At 38.9% G+C, this 19,519-nt stretch overlaps 2 protein-coding genes across 5 annotated transcripts in view; both read left to right on the forward strand.

The window, feature by feature from the left end:
• Positions 1 to 19,519, forward strand: part of slc6a13 (solute carrier family 6 member 13) — a 57,658-nt gene that overhangs the window by 24,407 nt on the left and 13,732 nt on the right. The window lies entirely within an intron of this gene.
• The window catches only part of mon2 (MON2 homolog, regulator of endosome-to-Golgi trafficking), a 40,435-nt gene that overhangs the window by 5,110 nt on the left and 15,806 nt on the right, over positions 1 to 19,519 (forward strand). For 2 of the 4 annotated variants that reach the window (XM_053319481.1, XM_053319483.1), the window contains exons 2-18: positions 2,230 to 2,293; positions 4,416 to 4,543; positions 7,720 to 7,851; positions 8,588 to 8,717; positions 10,901 to 10,998; positions 11,424 to 11,549; positions 11,798 to 11,992; positions 12,419 to 12,543; positions 13,392 to 13,531; positions 13,958 to 14,111; positions 15,049 to 15,239; positions 15,539 to 15,620; positions 16,157 to 16,338; positions 17,741 to 17,853; positions 18,606 to 18,710; positions 19,067 to 19,147; positions 19,256 to 19,329. In XM_053319481.1, the coding sequence (XP_053175456.1) occupies positions 2,230 to 2,293; positions 4,416 to 4,543; positions 7,720 to 7,851; positions 8,588 to 8,717; positions 10,901 to 10,998; positions 11,424 to 11,549; positions 11,798 to 11,992; positions 12,419 to 12,543; positions 13,392 to 13,531; positions 13,958 to 14,111; positions 15,049 to 15,239; positions 15,539 to 15,620; positions 16,157 to 16,338; positions 17,741 to 17,853; positions 18,606 to 18,710; positions 19,067 to 19,147; positions 19,256 to 19,329 (2,120 nt within the window). The remainder of the gene's footprint in view (positions 1 to 2,229; positions 2,294 to 4,415; positions 4,544 to 7,719; positions 7,852 to 8,587; positions 8,718 to 10,900; positions 10,999 to 11,423; positions 11,550 to 11,797; positions 11,993 to 12,418; positions 12,544 to 13,391; positions 13,532 to 13,957; positions 14,112 to 15,048; positions 15,240 to 15,538; positions 15,621 to 16,156; positions 16,339 to 17,740; positions 17,854 to 18,605; positions 18,711 to 19,066; positions 19,148 to 19,255; positions 19,330 to 19,519) is intronic. The other 2 variants (XM_053319482.1, XM_053319484.1) reach the window with 1 other exon arrangement.

Genomic DNA, 19,519 nt, shown 5'->3' on the forward strand with positions numbered 1-19,519 from the left:
CAACAGCCACTATTATCGCTAATTAGCATCTCAGGGGCCAGCAATCATGATGAATAAATACTCACATTACTCCTTCAATACACATGAACACTTTGACCAAGCTGGGCCTTTTGAGAAGTACAAAGAAGGCTCTTGTAGGAAATACCCGGAGTCTACTTCAAATACTATTTATATATTGGAAATTGGAGAAAACACGCTTCTCTTTCTCACTGCTAGGGAACAACAGGCTGCTGAATTACTGGCTGATTCTTTATTTCAGTTGACAAGATGGACAGCTGTAATACAGTGAGTAGTTAGGTTACGTTGTTGTCTTTAGGTGTTGATGGAGCAATGCAGATGAGAAGATATCTGAAAACTAGCACCTAATGAATTTCAACTCCTCAGCTATATCCAGCCTGAACTAAATAACTGTATCAGTTAAACATTACATAGGCTTTCTTTAGAAAGCTTGAAATATTGTTTCAGTAGTTAAATTTTTAAAAATATACAGTATATTATCGTCTTAGCGATATCAGTAGCCACTGTGAGGTTGTAGGTATTTGGGGATTGAAAAGCTCTCTGCCTTCTACTTATTGCCCTGTTAAGACCTCTGGCTCCGTTTGAGGAACAAAGGAGAAGAGGGAGACTAGCATTTTTTGAAGATTAACTTTAAGGCGCTGTTTGGTAATAGGCCAGTTCATACTAACAAGCAAACCCGCCAACCAGTGGTTGCTTGGTAACCTATGGTCCAGCAGGTCCTCCACAGTGGCTCCACTGTTCAAATGACATGTTTAAAAGTGATACAATCACATTGAGGTCACAGAATACGCTCAACAGCCATGCTGATGTAAAGGACTTCAACTAACAATTGATTTCATTGTTGATTGATCTGCAGATTATATCTTTTCTATAAAATGTCTGAAAATAATGAAAAAAGCACATTTCAGTTTCTTAGAGCCCAACGTGAGACTATCATGTCACATTTACTTTAAAAACTGACTGAAACATCTCCTTGATAATGAGAATAAATGCAGATTTGTTTTCTGTTGATCGATTAATTGATTAATTGACTAATTGACTAATTTTACAGCTCTAATTGTCAGTGTTTTTTAAATCAAAAGTAGTCTGCCTTGCTAACAATAATATTTCGCTTAAATCTTTTAAACAGAGTGGTGGTAAATGATATTCTGCTCTTCTTGTTTTGCATGAATCTAGTAAGGTTTTTCATCAAGTTGGCCTGGAAGTCTTCACTTAGATAAAAAAAAAACCTTAGTTTTCAAAAGTTGGCCTGACACTCTGTCTGTGGCTGCAGACAACATAGGGTGATGAAGTTTTTGAAAAAGGGCAGTGCCGGTCCAGTCATTTGTAACACACGCATGCCCGGGATGTTGTCAGGCCATGCAGTGTGTGTATGAAAAATGCATCAAGGTAACATTCGCCCATTGGCTGTTTGCTCAGCTGAGGATCTCACTGCTACTATTTGTGTTGTTGATATACCAGATGTAGTGATTACAGGCTGCAATTAGCAAGATTTTTCCAGAATAAAATAATCAGTTGATTACATGCTACTTTTTTGCAAGGAGGATGGCATATATCTGTGGTGCTGAAAATATCTTAAATAGAGCAAGGTTTTAGTATGAAAGGTAGTAGTTTTGTGACGTTAATTGAAGGAAAATGTGGGAGAGCATGAAGAGATTAAGCTGAGAAAGGGGAAGACCTATAGAAGTGACAGAAAGGCTTCAAGAGGCTGGTTATAGTCCTGGAAGAAGAGGAAGACTAGAAAGAAAAAGAGAAGTTTTGTCAGGCGTGCAGTGGTTTGTGGTCGGCATTGAGAGATAAGCACAACCTCTGTTTTGACTGGTAAATGCTCAGTATCTCTGTATCTGTGTTCCTCATATTTAATCTGTCTACATGTCATCCTCTCCTCTCGCCTTTTTTTTTGTCAGGGCATTCCTCCCATTTCTCCCCCTTTCCATTTCCCTGCATCTCACCTCCGCAATACACCTCGCTGGGGAAATCACTTCCTACTAGCACATCCCTCTCAAGTTGAAGCCATTCTTAGCAGATTTTTTACCAGCCCTCCCTCTGTCTCTCTGCAGCCAGGCATTTTTGTCTCTCCCCTGTGGCCATCATTACAAGAAGCTGTTTCTACCACTAGTAGCAAAGTGGCTTACAACAAAGTGGCTTGCAACTAAATGGTCTCATAACTAATGTTCACTTAAATGTCTCATCTCCTTTTCTTTCCTGTAGGCCGCAGAGTCTGGCATTGTGAAGATTAAGACCATCGCAGCCAGGAATACAGAAATACTGGCAGGTGAGTGAGAACGTGAGATGGCTGGTGGTTTTACCATAAGTGACATATCTAGTTGGGAGACTATGATTTATCAGGGAAGTGTGAGGTGTGATCTGCTGATCAAGTCACTGCAAGGAACTTTCATTCTGTGTTGATTTTAGTAGCCCCTGTGGACAAAAGCATGAATAGTTTCCTAGAATCTAGACAGCATATCCCATGAGCGCTATCACCTTGTGTCTTAAAGATCATCGCTAGCATTTGTTTTGGAAGCGAGAGAAATAAAGTGCTACTTATTTTTAATGCTATCTTTTTTTTTTAAAACATAGCTGTTTGCAGTATGCGTAACAGTGAGATAATCTGTCTGCTATTTCGGCAACGCGACACCTTCCTGCAGGGTTATGAAGAGGTGTGGGTGTGTTTGTTTGTGATTGAGAACATCACCATTGTGAAACATAAAAAAAAAAACACGTTATGTTTCTCAGATTCACTCTTTGTTCCTGCTATGCCGCTCACTCTCTAGCTCCTCTCGTATTTTTTAAATTGAGTTTGGCTGACAACAAGTCTAACTTTGCTTTTAACGTCATCAGACAAAGAGAAACATCGTACCCCTCCTCCCCTCACCCTAGCGTCTTTCTCCTCCATCATGTAATTTAAACATTGGCTTCTCCGTCTGCGTGCTGTAAATTGTTTAGTCTGATTTTGCGAGGAATCCGTTGATAGTCTTGTTTGCTTATGAAGGTCATTTAGAGGCATCATGAGACAGTTTCATAACCAGTTAAAAGTTCCTTGTAGCAACTTTAATTCCACCATGAAATGTATTTTAGGGATGCAGCAATTGTGAAATTCTGGGCCGATAGGGATACCAATTTTGAAAACATGAATTTGGCCGATAACCGATATATACTGATTTTTTTTTTTTTTTTTTTGATGATGATGTTATGTTTTATTGTTATTTATAAAAAAACAAAATAAATCATTGTAAAAAAAAAAACAACCAAAAAGCAAAAAAAATCCCTTCAGCCTGCTATATAGTTACCTGCTTATTACCAGCAAATTGTATCTTGTATCTCCGATGTTAGTCAACAAGGAGAATATCAGCCGATGGCTATCTAAATTGAAATTGATGATGTCTATTTTTACTTTGCTTGGCATCAAATTTGCAGAGTTTCTGTTTTAAATTATAACCCTGCCTTATTTAAACGGATGTTTTCACAGTGTCTTTCCTATACATGCAACGTACGAGCACACAATAGTGTCACTTCTATATTCACATTCACTATAAAGCACTAGGCTGATCTCTCAACAATAGGAAATTGTTTCTATGCTGTCTCGATAAAAGAGTCAGGCTGTTTTTGGTGACATTTGCAGAGTTGACACATAGTAGACATTTTCCGAGTTCCACTGTGCAACTCCAACTGCCCCCTCTGTAACTGTAAACTGAAATCTAAACTGTAAACTCTGTTGCAGAGTCGAATGATCTTTGTTTCCAGGATGGATTTTCGATTACATAAAGATTTGAAGATAAGACGATGAAACCTGTCGTGAAGGTGTAAATCATTCGAGAGCTAAATCCTATGTAATGAAGGTGAAAAATATTTTTGGAGGGAAAGCATTGACTCACTATGTTCTGATCAGACATCACAAATATGCTTTTCTTTCTTTAAAACACTTTTTTTTGTGAACAACTACTTAAAATTACACAATAAAACTACTAATCCTTCTCAAATGTTGATAGCCGTCAGACGTAAACTCAGAACTCCTCCACTCAAAAATGTGTTTTGCTTATTGTTCCTTCAGTTGTATGGGGTTTCACTATTTAGAACTATGTATGTGCAGAGTCTGACACTAGAAGGCTGTTGTTTTTTTATTCTTTCTGTCTGTGATTTTATTCTGCATTTTTGACCTTTTTAAATATTTATTAGTTTTCTATCCCTTCCTCTGCAGTAGCAGTACTCAAAACAGATATGTGTATGTAGTGTATACAGCGGCTCTCAAAACTCACTATATGATACCTGTCAGCACAAAATGGCACTCACACACAAAGTTAACAACTAGGTGGTGAAGAAAGTAGAACATTTACAAAAGATATTTGCATTTTTAAAATACAGTGATATTTTCCTTTTTCTGTGTTCTGTCCCCGCAGCTCTGAAGGAGAACAGCTCCGAGGTCGTGCAGCCTTTTCTGATGGGCTGTGGCACCAAAGAGCCCAAGATTACCCAGCTGTGTCTTGCTGCCATTCAGAGACTCATGTCCCATGAGGTGGTATCTGAGGTGAGGACACTGACGTAACCGAAGACTTTACATGTTAGCAAATACACACAGTACACTAAGGCTCATGTTCAGACTTGAGAAAGATTCAAACAAACAATAGTGTTTTATAATTAAAGTTTAAGCAAATACAAACAGTATACAAAACATAATACAGAACAGCATGTACACCCAACCCATCCAACAGCACAGCACAACCACAACAATTGAAAGAAAGAAAGAAAGGAAGAGAAAAAAAGAATATAATAATAATAATAATAATATGTGTAATAGTTCCCAGAACCTCTGGAAAACATGTTTGATTCAAACCATAAGTCAGCTTCTCTAGCTGCGTCAGGGCAGCAATGTGTTCCAGCCACATTTCAACAGAGGGAGTGTGTGGCATAAACTATATAAATCAAATACATTTCTTCACTGGAAAAAAGAAGAATAAACTCATTACTGCATTATGAAGAGTTTCAGGGGTAGAATTGAATGAATAGTGCTGGAGTCATTAAAAACTGTTTTCCAATAACAGGATAAATGTCTCTCTCGTGTTGACTCAGGCAGAGGGGTTCGAGTATAAAGGCTTAATAATATTTAAAAAAGCAATCCCAAGCATACATTTCTATAAAACAGCTAATAAAGAGGTCCACTCCACCTGGCCGATTAACATATTACAAACCTAATGAATCAAAACTATAATGAAATACTGATTAATAAAATGTAGTATTTATATTGGAAGTATACGTCCAGGACTTCTTTGTGTTAATTCTGAATCAGAGCCTAAATGCATTAAGCAACATAAGCACTGAGCTTAAAATAGTAGAAAAAACAGGATTTTGACAAAATCCCTCAGGATTAATTTCCTCCATCTACATTTTCCAATAAAAGGCTGTTGCTCTAATCTGGATTCATCACCTGGTGTCATAATGCTTCACAGAATGCCAAGGGTATAAAATCGATACACATATCCTTAAGGTGAATGGTCTTTTTTTCACACAAAAAAAATTGCAATCCAGTGCAAGCCCCTGATTAGTTTAGTTTAGATATTATGGGTTGTCACAATGTATGGCTGCTGTTCATTCTCGCTTTCCAATTCCCCACACATCTGGGGAATAAATGCATATTGATATTGCCTCCAATGTTGCTTCATTCAGTGTTCAGATACTTCTAAATTTAAATGTACCCACCACCTTAGCTGCCTCTTCCTTGATGCATCATAAGGGTAATTAATTCAGATCAATACAGGAATCAGTGCAACCTATCAATACCCAATCAGGCAATGTAAATATGAGAATTGGTAATCTAAATTAATTTCCATCACTGGTGGCTTCATCTGACAGATTACACCTCATCATGTCTTGGGAGCATCCTTTAATTCTTGCGTGACGCCTTTCAGATTTTAAGATGGCAATCTACACAGTGTCTATGTTTGAGGTTGGAAACCAGAACAATTATCTTTTGGATGTCTGCTAGCTTCATATGATCTCTATATTATATGACAGTTAAAGCCCTGAAGAGGGTGGAATAGGCGTCCATCTTCAAAAACGGGTAATTTCTTAAATGCAAATTTTGTGTAATATAAGCTCATGTGATGGGTATTTGAATAATCCAGCTGGAGTCAGACCTGAGATCAGAGCTGTTTAAATGCTGGCACCCTGGAGCTGCGACACAACTGTCTTGTTAATACACTGTAAAAGATTGTTATTAAAAGTGTATTGAGCTATACTATGCCTTCCGCATTTTGCTGTCAAGGGTTTATTTAATTAGGCTAACACCGGCTTTTGCCGTTGGTAGGAGAGACTAAGTGCTCTACACCAGTGCTTCTCAAGCTTTTTCACATCAAGGACCCATAAACTAGACACAAATTAGACCTATTTGATAAGATTATGTTCTTAAACCAGTGAAAGCTTGGCACTTTTGCTTGATGAATGACTTTAAATCATTTTATTGATTAACAAAATAGCTGATTTATTTTTTAGTCAATCGACTAATCACTTAATCAAATAACAGTTTCGGCACTAATCTACATTATTTCATTTTGTTGTGCCTTTTAAGATGCCAAGTAAAGCCACACTCCTATTACCATGATCTTGTTCAAAGGAACCTCAGAATGAGATTTTTCCAGCTAGTCTGATGTTATGGGAGTTTCTTTTGGCCTTTTAAGGTTGCATTTTCTTCATTTTTTATTTTACTACCCTCTTTATCCTCGTCCTTTGAGCAGTTATTATCACACTGTTGCACCAAGACAAGCATCCAGAAAATCTAGGACACAAACTTCAAATATTCTACAACACACACATACTCTGATCCACTGGGCATTGTAGCTTTTTAAAAGAAAATTCAGCAGCACCTTGCATTGCAGCTTTAAAAGCTGGACAATATCTGACCTACCTCAGTATTGATTCCTAAGAGAGGAGAGGGCCATGTCTGATGCTTTGTTGTGTGGACAGAGTGTGGGGATGTGGTGGTGCTGGTGGCATTTTAAGTTATTGATCAAACAGAAACATTCACATGAGGATTTTCAGAATATTTTTGCTTGCTTGTTTGTTTAATAAGATTATAAATTTACTATTGTTTTAACTATTGGTCTGACAAGCAGTTTGAAGACTCTTTTTTACTATTTTGCAGGACTTTAAAGGCTAAATGATTAATTTATAATTTTTGAAAAATAATTAACCAATTCATCAGTTATTAAAGCAATAATTATTTGCTGCCCTAATGTGGATTAGAATCATAAGTTGCAAAAACTCATTATGAACTGGAAATTAAAGTGTTCCTGTTTTTTTTTTTTTCCATTTTCTGAAGTAAAGACTCACTCAGTCACACTGTAGAGCAGCTCAGAGGGGCTCCGTGTCTAGTTGTCATATTTTGGACAGCTTGACCCAAGAAAGGACATATAGTGTCACTTACTGTCAGCATCAAGTGACATGATATTAACTGGCGGCCAGACTTGGTTTTATTGAACCCTATAATGTTGTGACCTCTGAGTGAGAAGCACCAGCTGGTACCAACTGTGTTTTTGTGCGTATTTGTGATTTAGGGCTGTGTGACCTCAGGCTGTACTCTCACTTGTTTTTTTTTCTGTTACAAGCTACCAACCCTGTTACTGCCACCTGAGTCAAACTGCAAAAACATGTGTACATGACATGTGCACACTGGTGGTAAATAATTGAAGGTGTGATTGGTGTGTACAGGCTGCAGCGGGGAACATCATCAACATGTTGTGGCAACTGATGGAGAACGGTTTGGAGGAGCTGAAGCTTTTACAGACAGTCCTGGTCCTGTTAACCACCAACACGGTCGTACACGATGAAGTACTTTCCAAGGTATAAAGCCAACACACTCCTTCACACAAACTGCTGATATATCTACTGTATTTCTGACTCACTTGTTTCTATACATACATATTATGTATGTGGACTTAAAGTCTGTGTAAAGTAAGAATAAATATGTTTTCTGAGTTTGACATACTACAGAAAAGTGTGTTGTTAACCACCCTGCCAAATATGAATGATTAAAAAAATCACCAAATATATGAAATTAGGCTTCAAAGTTGTGTAAAAATCAGCCTCTGTCTCTGCTCCCAAACGCTGTGGGAGTGCCCGTTGAGTTTGCTGAAACCCCGCCCCCTACCAAGTGTCACCTGTCAATTCACTTTACACGGTCTTTAAAGCCTTGCAGGTTCTCTTTCTCAGTGAGTCATCTTTTATCTAAACTGTGGCTATAAAATTTTGTTATACCGAACTGTTCAGATTTGTGGTAACCTTGCTCTCGTGTGTGCAGCATTATAATACAGTGCCAAATTATATGAACAATGAGGCCCATCCAGATCAAACATTTTGTTAAATGACACTGATCAATTGAAAATTAAAACTAAAGTCTCCCTTGTATGCCGTTAGCAGATCAGTCCTTGCCACCTTTAATGGCTGAGGAGACGGAATATGATTTTATTTGACCCCTCATAAAGACGGACCAGTAGTAATTCTGCAAACCTTCATTTAGGCTCAGTTAATACATATTTGAAGATGCGGCACGATGCTTTAATGTGTTGTCTCTGTACAGGCCATTGTGCTGTGTTTCCGTCTTCACTTCACCAAGGACAACATCACCAACAACACAGCGGCCGCTACCGTCAGACAGGTCGTCACTGTGGTGTTTGAGAGGATGGTGGCTGAGGATGAGCGTTTCAAAGGTCAGATGCTGTCACTAATATTTGAGGGGAATGGGATATCAATATAGTGGTGGAAGTTTTGTGAGACATATTCAGAGAGAAATGTGTCTGTGAATATTTAGCACATATAGCATTTTTTGGGCGTTTTACAGCAAATGTAATCATCAGGCCTCATTTATGGATATTGTGCATTGATAAGGAGGTGTCAACATAGAGACTGTAGACTACAGAGTAGTATACAGGTTAATACAGGATTCATTGAATGTTCAGCTCAAAAATAGAGGAGCCACAATAAATTGTATTTTATGAAGACAGCTCGCCAAAAAAGTGAAAAAACATGAATATACAATAGCACAAATGTAAAGAAAAAGTTAATCACACACAGTTTAGACTAGAGTTCAACACATGGACATTTGATATTCTTTTCAGTCATTTAAAGGTTTCCTGTGGAAGTACTTCATTTAGTGTTACTCCCCAAAACACAATGTGTATATCTTTGAGTTCTAATTAATGTGTTGAATGCATTTCCACTCATAAAATATTGATAGCAGTTTTTAGTTGGCAGATTGCTGTGTTTCTGGACACATTAGCGCCACCTGTAGATCAGTGAAAGAGTGTGAAACCATTGGCTCGAATGGCTAGATTGTAACCTTAGATTTGCATAACACTTGTGACATTGGTACTTGTTGTTCCTTCATTGTGTGTGTTGTTTGTCTTGATTGTAAAAAATAATTATGTTTTATATTGTGACAAAGCTGTAGTTAAGGTCCGGTTGGGTTTAGGCACACAAAAACAGGGTTAGGGAATGATTATGATTTGGGTTAAAATGATGATCACCATGCGAGATCTTTTTGCAAATCTAGGGTAACCATCCAGACATGAGTGTATATTACTTCATCTTTGTGCACATGTGTAAAACAGGGATCCATTTATTAAAACGTTTCTACGAATGGTCTAAAACTCTTCATTATGCTTAACAAGACTATGCTTAACATGCTACACAATAGTATGTACAACTACATACATTTTGTCTTCAGTAAATTATCAATCATTCGATTCGTTATTTGATTTGAATATTGATGTATGATTACAGTTTTTTTCACAATTGTTAACTCAGGTTTTCTGAATCTTGGACTCATTTTTTCAAAACTTAAGCACAAAACACAAAACCATAAACACAAAATGCAAAACTCTACAAATCTAGCAAAAGCAAATACTGCATTCAAAACTATTTTATCTCTTTCCAAAATGTTCTTTTGCAACAAAATCTCCGAACCAACAGCACATTGATGTGCTCAACATAAAACACTGCTATGAACAGCTACTATGAAAGGTTTCTTTTTTGTCTTTTCCATGTTAAACTGTAGGCATTTGTGAAAGATTTTATCAGTAATATTTACTTACTCAAATATATGCAAACTTTTTTCCAAATACACTATTAAATACACACTGTCAAACACACTTGTCTTTTGTATGTAACACGTTACATAAGAAATGTAACATGAGAAAACATTCAGTAAGATAAAGGGCCTTCTGAAAAAAAAAGCTCTGTTGTTTTTTTTTGAATTTCTAAACCAAAAGACACAAGCAAAAAAATAATGCTCCTTCCTGTCTCATATTTTGGTCTGGCCTTTATCATACTCAGTGCATAGTTGAGCACATGGACAACCAATGTGGCCCTGACCTCCTCTGAGACAACTGTCCTTCCTCATCCTCTTCTTTCTCTTAGTGTCACTCCTTGACCTCTAGCTCTTACTTAAGCCCTGACCTCCATTTTCCTCCCAAAGCAGGAGGGCTCATCTGTGGCCTCCTCACTGTGCTAAAGTTCTGAAGTGAACACTAAGTAAATAGTGTTAAGACCTGTGAGCAGTGGGTGCCAATTGGTAAATAAAGCTTGGAAGTTTGATTGGTGTTGCCTTCCAAAGGAACTCAATTTTAATGTAGAGAATTGCGTGTAGTGTTTTTTTTGTTTTTTTTTTTAAAAGTGTGATTTAGAATTGAAAAGCAGAAATTGTGCTTGCAATTTTGCAGACTTGGGTTTCAAGTTCCAATTTTAGTGTGTAAACAATTGTGAAAAACTGTAGCATCACTATTATGAACTAACATTTACCCTTTATGATTCTCTTACTTTACTCTTATTACTGCTTATTATGAGTTGCTTAAATGCCTAAAATATAAACATGTTTTTTGTTTTTAACCCTTAGGCATTGTGGAGCAGCCTCCTCCTGTCCAGGGAAATACCAATCGACGGTCTGTTAGTACTCTGAGGCCCAGTGCAAAAGATGCCTACATGCTGTTTCAGGTACGTCCACCAGGCGGCAGCAGTTCTCTTCACAGCTTTATGCCCTCTTCCTATCTGCACTGGGTAAAACCTTTTAGACCAGGTTTCTTTTTAGACATTCCTCATGAGCTCATTCATCACTGGTGGATAGGATCAGACTTCACACTGAAGAGTTTCAGTCTGTCAGAGCACAGGCAAGAATTAAAATAGACATTGCGGCTGGATATTAATGATATTACCAACCTCATAACACTGACTTTTCATGTTGAAAATAAGTTAGTAATTGCTTTCATGTCTGAAGATAAGCAAACTTTGCCAGTTAGAGATACTTTGTCCCTTGTTATTCCTCAACCATTCCCAGCTTAGTGACGACTATTTCAGTCACTGTTATGTGTGTGTGGAACATTACAGTCCATAGTTTTGATTGCTGTTGTTTCCCACTGCAGGATCTCTGTCAGCTGGTGAACGCTGATGCCCCCTACTGGCTGGTGGGGATGACAGAGATGACACGGACGTTCGGCCTGGAGCTGCTGGAGTCAGTCCTTAATGATTTTCCTGGGGTTTTCCTACAGGTACATACAGCTGGAGGAAACAGCAAAAAGACACAAATGTGACCTCAGAGGCATACCTTATACTTTAAGTATTGGCTTGATTTGATCAGGCGTTCCTCTTATTTTGTCTTATATGTTTATATATTATCTTAACATCAGAGATGGTAAAAGAAAGTGCAATGTAACTATACACTTTAATAGTAATGTGTCCCTGTATTACTATTGTTGTCTGATCTTCACTGTCCCACTTCCTCCTGTGTCCCACCCAGCACCAGGAGTTCAGTTTCCTGCTGAAGGAACGGGTATGTCCCCTCGTCATCAAGCTTTTCTCCCCCAACATTAAGTTCCGGCAGGGCAGCAACAGCGCCGCCTCACCAGCCCCTGTGGAGAAACCTTACTTTCCCATCTGCATGAGGCTGCTGCGCGTGGTCTCAGTCCTCATCAAGCACTTCTACAGCTTACTGGTAAGAGGCCAATCCGCAGCAGCGATGGTCGACTGGCCAGAACTTTTGCCTTATGGGTGCTTTACAAGTTAGGGATTTTCACAGGCACAAAGCTGATGCACTTGATTGATCTGGTCTGATTAGCATTGGATTAGTGAAGTAGTAGTTTTGTCTTAGTTCTGCTTCAAGCACTTTAATGAGCTTAGCTGCATCTGAGTAATCTAGCATTGCAGCTGTTTTTATTTAGTGATTCTGTGATTTAGTGTTGTTATCAATCTGTGAAATGGAAATTTGTCTTTTTTACCCTTCTCTGTCATGAAGCTTGTTGAGCCACAGAAAAGCTTCATTATAGCTTGAAGGGATTCAGTGATTGCCAGAGGCCATCTTCCAGTTACAGGACAGTCACTCTGTTTAGCCTCGTCTGATTTGTGTGTGTTTGGTTTGCAGGTGACTGAGTGTGAGATCTTCTTGTCTCTGCTGGTGAAGTTTCTGGATGGGGAGAAGCCACAGTGGCTAAGAGCAGTGGCTGTGGAATCAGTCCACAGACTGTGTGTGCAGCCACATCTATTACGGTAAGGATAGGATCTGTCCTAATACATTACCTAACAGGCTCAAACCCACAGTCCTTCTCTTTAGACTTTAAGATCTGTAAAACCAACACACAATTTAGGTCATGAGCCTCAACATTTTAATCTCATAATCCCAATCACACAGTTTTCCTTATTTTGTGTTTGTTTTTATCTAAAGTATTAAGTCATGTTCTACAGCAGCTTTGAATTTAGAAAATACTGCTGATATGTTGTGCCTCACACTTCTTGATTGATGACAATCAGTTCTAAACTTCTGAGTGTTTTAATTAGCATCCAAACAATGCTATGCTCGCTAAATGTATCTGTAATTGGTGATGTGTACATAGTCCCCTTAGATACAACAATATAAGTTATACAAAGCAAGAAGACAATGAAACACAAAACATACTTATAATAATCATCTCATTAACTTAAATAATCATCACCAAATTGACTTTCACTTTATCTGTTATATAAAATGATAAAATAAAATGGTATGACTAGTGTGAATACTTTCAGCCCTGCAGGCAGCACAGGTCCTGATTGATCAGTCAATCACTCAATCTGTTCCAATTTCTCAGTCCAAAATTTTGATGAGGTGATAAATATTGCAGCAGTTATTGGAAACATGAACGTAAATTTGGTGCAGATATTCATGATCCCGGAAGAGAATGATATGAGAATATTAACAAAACTATATAAGTATGTCACCTGTAAAGTGTAGTATCTTAAGCCTGAATGCTGCTGAGGATGACAAAGTATAGTTTGGTCTGACCGAAGCGGTGTTTTTATTTTAAATATGTTCTGATAGGACCTAGTTTCTCACCTCCTATGCTCTTTTCTGTTTTCAGTTCGTTCTGCCAGTCATATGACATGAAGCAGCACTCCACTAAGGTATTCAGAGACATTGTCAATGCTCTGGGCTCCTTCATCCAGTCTCTATTCATCGTCCCCAATGCGGGCAACACTGCTGCCATCAGCGCACCAGCTGGTCAGTTCACTGATTTCAAGACTTATATCTTCATGTTTGATCTGTGAGACAATGCAGTGCAGTGATGACTGTAAGACATTACAGAATCCTAAACATTCAGGATTCCTACAGCCATGGAAAAGCCACAGCCACTGATTTTTTTGTTCTACATAATGTTGTGAAGATACAACCAAAATTAACCTGAAGATTAGAAATGTGTTTAGATGCAATTTTCTAATTGAATTAGGACATATTTGAAAAGACTTGAAATCACACTCTTGATGTGCAGACATAACTAGTCATTGATATCTGGTTGCAAAAATGTGTTTTCTTTATATTTTACACATTTTTTAGACTTTGTGATCATTTGTGATAATTATGCATCATATTTCTGGTTCATTTAATTCACCCTCCCCCCTTCTCACTTCTCTCTGACTTTCTGGCAAGGCGGTTCAGGTTCGGTAACCCAGGGTGCAGCACAGGGCGGCCCGGGGACAGGAGGGGTCAGTGGCAACCTGACCACCCAGGCTGCTTTTGAATACCGTGGCACCTGGATCCCCCTTATGACTGTTAGTGTCCAGGGCAGTGCTAAGGCTACATAGTAAGTACTCGTACCACACAGACTTATGTAGCTCACCTTTCTTTTGACTTCCTTTTGTCTATTTTATTTTATTTCAAGTGTATATAAATATTTCATCCCTGTAACACCTGTAATGTTCACAGAAAGAACAAGTGAACATGTGAAACTTGTGGAAACTCTGTACTACATAAATGTAAGCTTGTAGAATCACTGTTCAGTTAGCTGTATCCTGCAAGTAGTGACAACAATTTTGCTTTAAACCACAGGGGATCGCAATAAAGCATAGATCAAAGTCTTTACCCTCCTCGAGGAGTGAAAATGCTATTGTCATTAGTCTTTGGTATTTCACAGGAAACCAAAGTTTAAAATACAGGGAATTACATTAGCCAGAGGCCTTCCTCTAAGAGAGGTGTTGTCTAAATTGCCCTCTCCGACAGTAATGGAATCTATTTGCTGTAATTAGGATTCTTGCTTTTAGTTCTGGAGGATGCATCAGCAGACTTTGCCCAGTGTGAAGGAGAGTTAGGCAAACTTTAAGTGCAGGTCAAAGCAACAGCTGCTTTTTCTCTATAAAATCAAACAGAATGCTGATAAAAGCTGTGATGTTGTAAAGACTTCACTCATTAAATCATGATGGGAAGAGTGAGACGACAGTAAATTCATTGAGACACCTTGGCTAAATTATAATAATAAATGATATTGTATTGGTGATGTAGTCTGGATAAACGATGTAATGCAGTTATCAGTGTAGAGGGAGACAGTGTTCAGATGTCAAGATGATAGTGATATATACAGAAACTCCCATCAACACCCAAATGTTCAAATTTATGAATGAACTGATGTTTGTCATTTGAATTCTTTGATAAAAGTAATTTCACACCAGCACATTCTTACACTTGAACCACCATGTTTTTGCTTTTATATTTGATATATTTGATATTTATATTTGATCCTCCAGCTTAGAAATGTTGGATAAAGTAGAGCCCCCATCCATCCCAGAGGGTTACGCCATGTCGGTGGCCTTCAGTGCCCTGCTAGACCTGGTCAGAGGCATTACCACCATGATTGAGAGAGAACTTGCCGTGGAGGAGGAGGCAGCTGCGGAGTTCAGAGAGGCTAACCCTGAGCAGGAATGGCAGCCACCAGCTGGTGAGAATGAACTGTGTGTGTGGCTTGGGGGTAGATGGTGGAAGATAAGTAAGATCTGATAATGCAGTCAAACTTTAAGAGGTACAGTGAGCTGAAAAGAAACGGGGAAATACCAGAGCATCTATGCAAACGGTACACACTGTTTTTCTGGTAGCTGCTATTATATCTGTTGATTACCTTTTCAAATAACATCCAATATACAGGCATGCTTTGTTCCCAAGCAATGCTGATTAAAGTGAGATGGAAGAAATGTTGAATAAACTTATTAAACTTATTAATACTTTTTGTCTCTGTCTCAGGAGCTCATCTGGTGTGGGAGGAAATGGTCAGCGCCTGCTGGTGTGGTCTGCTGGCTGCTCTGTCTCTGCTGCTTGACGCCAGGTAAATAGCCTCTTTGCTCTCTGTCTTGAACACATGCAGTCGTGAATACATGATTTGGAATCCAAGCAGTTGTGTGTTTGTGTGTGTCTGTACTCTGTGGGGATTCACAAAGATGTCATATCTGTGTGCATTTTAAGTTAATTTCCTTTTACTGTGTTTAATGACATGGTCTCTAAGATAGTGATTATCTTTCTCCAATAACACATGAAAAGTAGAGGAATCTGGAGCATTGGTGTAGACATCTCAAAGTAATCAGTAACACAGTACTGACATATGACTAGGGCTGCAACTAAGGATTATTTTCATTATCTATTTAATCTATAGATTATTTATTTTCTTGATAAATCAACAAATTGCTACATCGGTAACATGTTAGAAAATAGTGAAAGATGCCTGTTGCAATTTTCTAAAGTTCAATGTGGCATCTTCAAGTAGCTGTGTTTTTTGCTAACCCACCCCAAAACTGTTAAAGCATACTGTTAGATGTACTAGATAATAGACCACCACATATTTAACTGTTCTGTGTGTGATTCCAGCACTGATGAGACAGCCACAGAGAACATCCTGAAGGCAGAGTTGACCATGGCCTCATTGTGTGGTCGTCTAAGCCTGGTGACGCCACGTGACGCCTTCATCACAGCCATCTGCAAGGCCTCTCTGCCGCCACACTATGCCCTGACTGTTCTCAGCTGCAACGCTGCCAACCTCTCCAGCAAAGGTAGGGCTCTGCAGCTGATGGCAACACTTAAGTCAAGTCAATTTTATTTGCATAGCATGATATCACAGATCACAAATTTGGGGGCTTTACAGTCTGTAATCCTTTGTCTGTAGATCCTTGATTCAAATAAGCAAAAACTCTCCATAAAATACCCTTGAATGGGGAAAAGATGTAAGAAGCCTTAGAAAGAGCAACAAAGGAAGGGTCCCTCTTCCAGTAGACACATATGTGCTAGAGATGATGTATGTACACAATAGAAAAACAAATGACAGAATATCACATTGAACAGGATAATACAATTATAATGAAGAGGATGCCCAAACAGCTTCCAGGTACCACCAAAACAGAATAGGACTTGAACCATACAACGCTTATTACCATGGAGACCTGACTACACATGTACACAGGGCAGACTCACATCACATAATTCACATACATGGGAGAAGAGACAAGAAAAGACATTATTCACACAGGACAGAAGTGTAAAGACATCAAGCAGAGAGAGGGACATGAGGTGAACTCCTGCAGAATAGGAAACTGGATTCAAAACCTCTGGAAATGGAACTGACAGCCAGGGAAGTGGAGCAGTTCCAGGATGGGTGCTGGTCCAGCAAGAGATGAGAGACAAGAGAGGACAGGAGAAGAAAATAGGGAAGGGAAGAGAAGAGAGAAGGACACACTGCTCAGGCGCTCATGTGCTTGTGAAACAAACAAACAGAAGGTTAAAGAGGTGCAATGATCAGTAATCTCATTGACAGTATAACGCTTAATAAATGAATCGAGACAGAAACCGACCCACCGTGCAGTACCAAGGTCATGACGTACTGAATTAAAGGCAACTAACTGAACTTAAGATGACATAGAAAACACAGTGAATACAGACCCTCAGGTGCGCTGATATAACTGCACCACACACAGCTGAAAGTCTCCTTGTACAACCCCGAGGAAGGCCTCTGGTCATGTACATTTATGTTAAATTAATGAGGGCTTCTCATCTCCCATATGGTTAGATGTGCATGCTGCTAAAGTAAGCTTAACATGTAAACTGTTGGCACTCTGCCTGTCCCTAACACCCCACTCTTATTGCATTAATCCATAACTTTCCACTGTGGCTTCTAATTAGGAACACCAAGGAGACTGTGTCTGGGGAATGTAGAAGTACACACACAGCTGCTCTCAAACCAACCACTCAGACATTCACTCTTTGCATATTAGCTTGTGGAGATAAAGCTGGTAAATTGGGTCTCAACCCACGATAGATGTTTGCCTCAGAGTTAATTAAGAAAGCTTTTCTGGCATGTCGTAAGCTTGTTACAAAACCTGTTTGTGTGTATTACTGTCATCAAAAGACTAAATCCTACACATATGTGAGTGTCTGTTTGCACATGTGTATTCTCCACAGCCTACTCCATCCAGGGCCAGAGTGTGCAGATTATCAGCCCATCCAGTGAATCTCATCAGCAGGTGGTGGCTGTGGGGCAGCCACTCACTGCCCAGCCCCAGGGCACTGTGGTGGTAAGGGCACACACACAGACACACAAACAATTATGAAGAGGCTATAGTATGTGCAGGTAATGTAGCAGGTTTACGAAACTACAGTCTTACAAGCATGCTGTATTCAAGACAAATCAACAGCCATAATTTCCAGAAAGGAGAACGTTTTACCTTTTACTTTTAAGCTATAGAATCACTCAAACATAAAATTCATACCCAAAAAAAATACATGTCTCTTCTAACAACACATAGACACACAGGTAAAATAAAAGTCAATGCAATTTGTTGACTGTTGTCCATGTAATCAATATCCATAATTTGTACGACCCCACTTTATAATAACAGTCACATAATAACCTCCACACTTTGTCTCTCAAGGGACCATTCCGATAACTGTTATAAACAGAGACAGGTCAAACAAACCTGTGCATCTAAATTTCCTTTGGGGCAATAACATTTATTACTATATGGGTTGTGACCATGACCCTAACCTGCAATGATTATGCAGTAATTGGAAATGATAACAAAGCAAACATGTTTTTGTGCTCTGTTAAAGATTTGCTCTTAACTTTTACACTATGTATTCACCTATATTTTAAATGCATATTTTTTTCCAAGTGTTACAGGGATGTAATGTACTGTACTTGATGCTAATGACTTACAATATCAATAAGATGCTGACATGCTGTGATTTGCTCCAGAGAGATGCCTGATGATTTGCAATAAAATATTATATATATATATATGTTATAATCTTTCTTTCTCTCTGTCAGCTGACTGCCAAGAACATCCAGTGTATGCGAACTCTGTTGAACCTAGCCCACTGCCATGGGGCCGTGCTGGGCACTTCCTGGCAGCTGGTGCTTGCTACACTACAGGTACAGCTACCACCTGGCACTACACATGTACACACAAATTTGTGCTAACTTGTTTATCTGGTAAGGCAGGGCACAATGGGCAGGTTATATTCTTAGTTACACAAATGTAAAAAAAAACACATCCTCTTCTAATAAGGCAAAATTACATTTACACTTACACAAATGTGCACTTATACTGTATAACAAACAAGAGGTGATTTGGAGTCTGAATTTGATACTTTCTAATCTACTTTTGCTTCTCACTTTTGGTGAATAGACTGCATTATCTACTAGTATGTCAGGGTACATTTCATTAACTTGTTAGGCGATTTAGTGTCCTTTGAATTACCCTTCAGCTTCTCACTTTTCTCTCCCAGCACTTAGTGTGGATCTTGGGGCTGAAGCCAGGGGTGGGCGGTGCCCTGAAACCTGGTCGAGCTGTGGAGGGACCGAGTACGGTGAGTTTTAGAGGAAAAATATATGTTGAGCATGCACCTGTATGTTTTGTGCCTCACTGTAGAAGGCAATGAGCTAACTGGTTGTGGTTTTGTCTGTAATCGAAACAGGTGCTGACCACAGCTGTGATGACAGACTTACCCGTTATCTCCAACATCCTGTCCAGACTATTCGAGAGCTCCCAGTAAGGACCATTCTTTCATCTGTGAACACTCAGTATACAAACTCTAGTGAATGATCACTATGTTCTTGGATTATCCAGTTTTCTTTAAGAAATGTAGCTCTTATAAAGTTATCCAATTAATTCATGTTTCCCATTAAAAGTCTGCACTCTTAGGGCATATCCAAATCCACTTTTGCTATTTTAACGGCGG

The sequence above is a fragment of the Scomber japonicus genome, chromosome 5 (genome assembly GCF_027409825.1).
Source record: "Scomber japonicus isolate fScoJap1 chromosome 5, fScoJap1.pri, whole genome shotgun sequence".
NCBI lineage: Eukaryota > Metazoa > Chordata > Actinopteri > Scombriformes > Scombridae > Scomber > Scomber japonicus.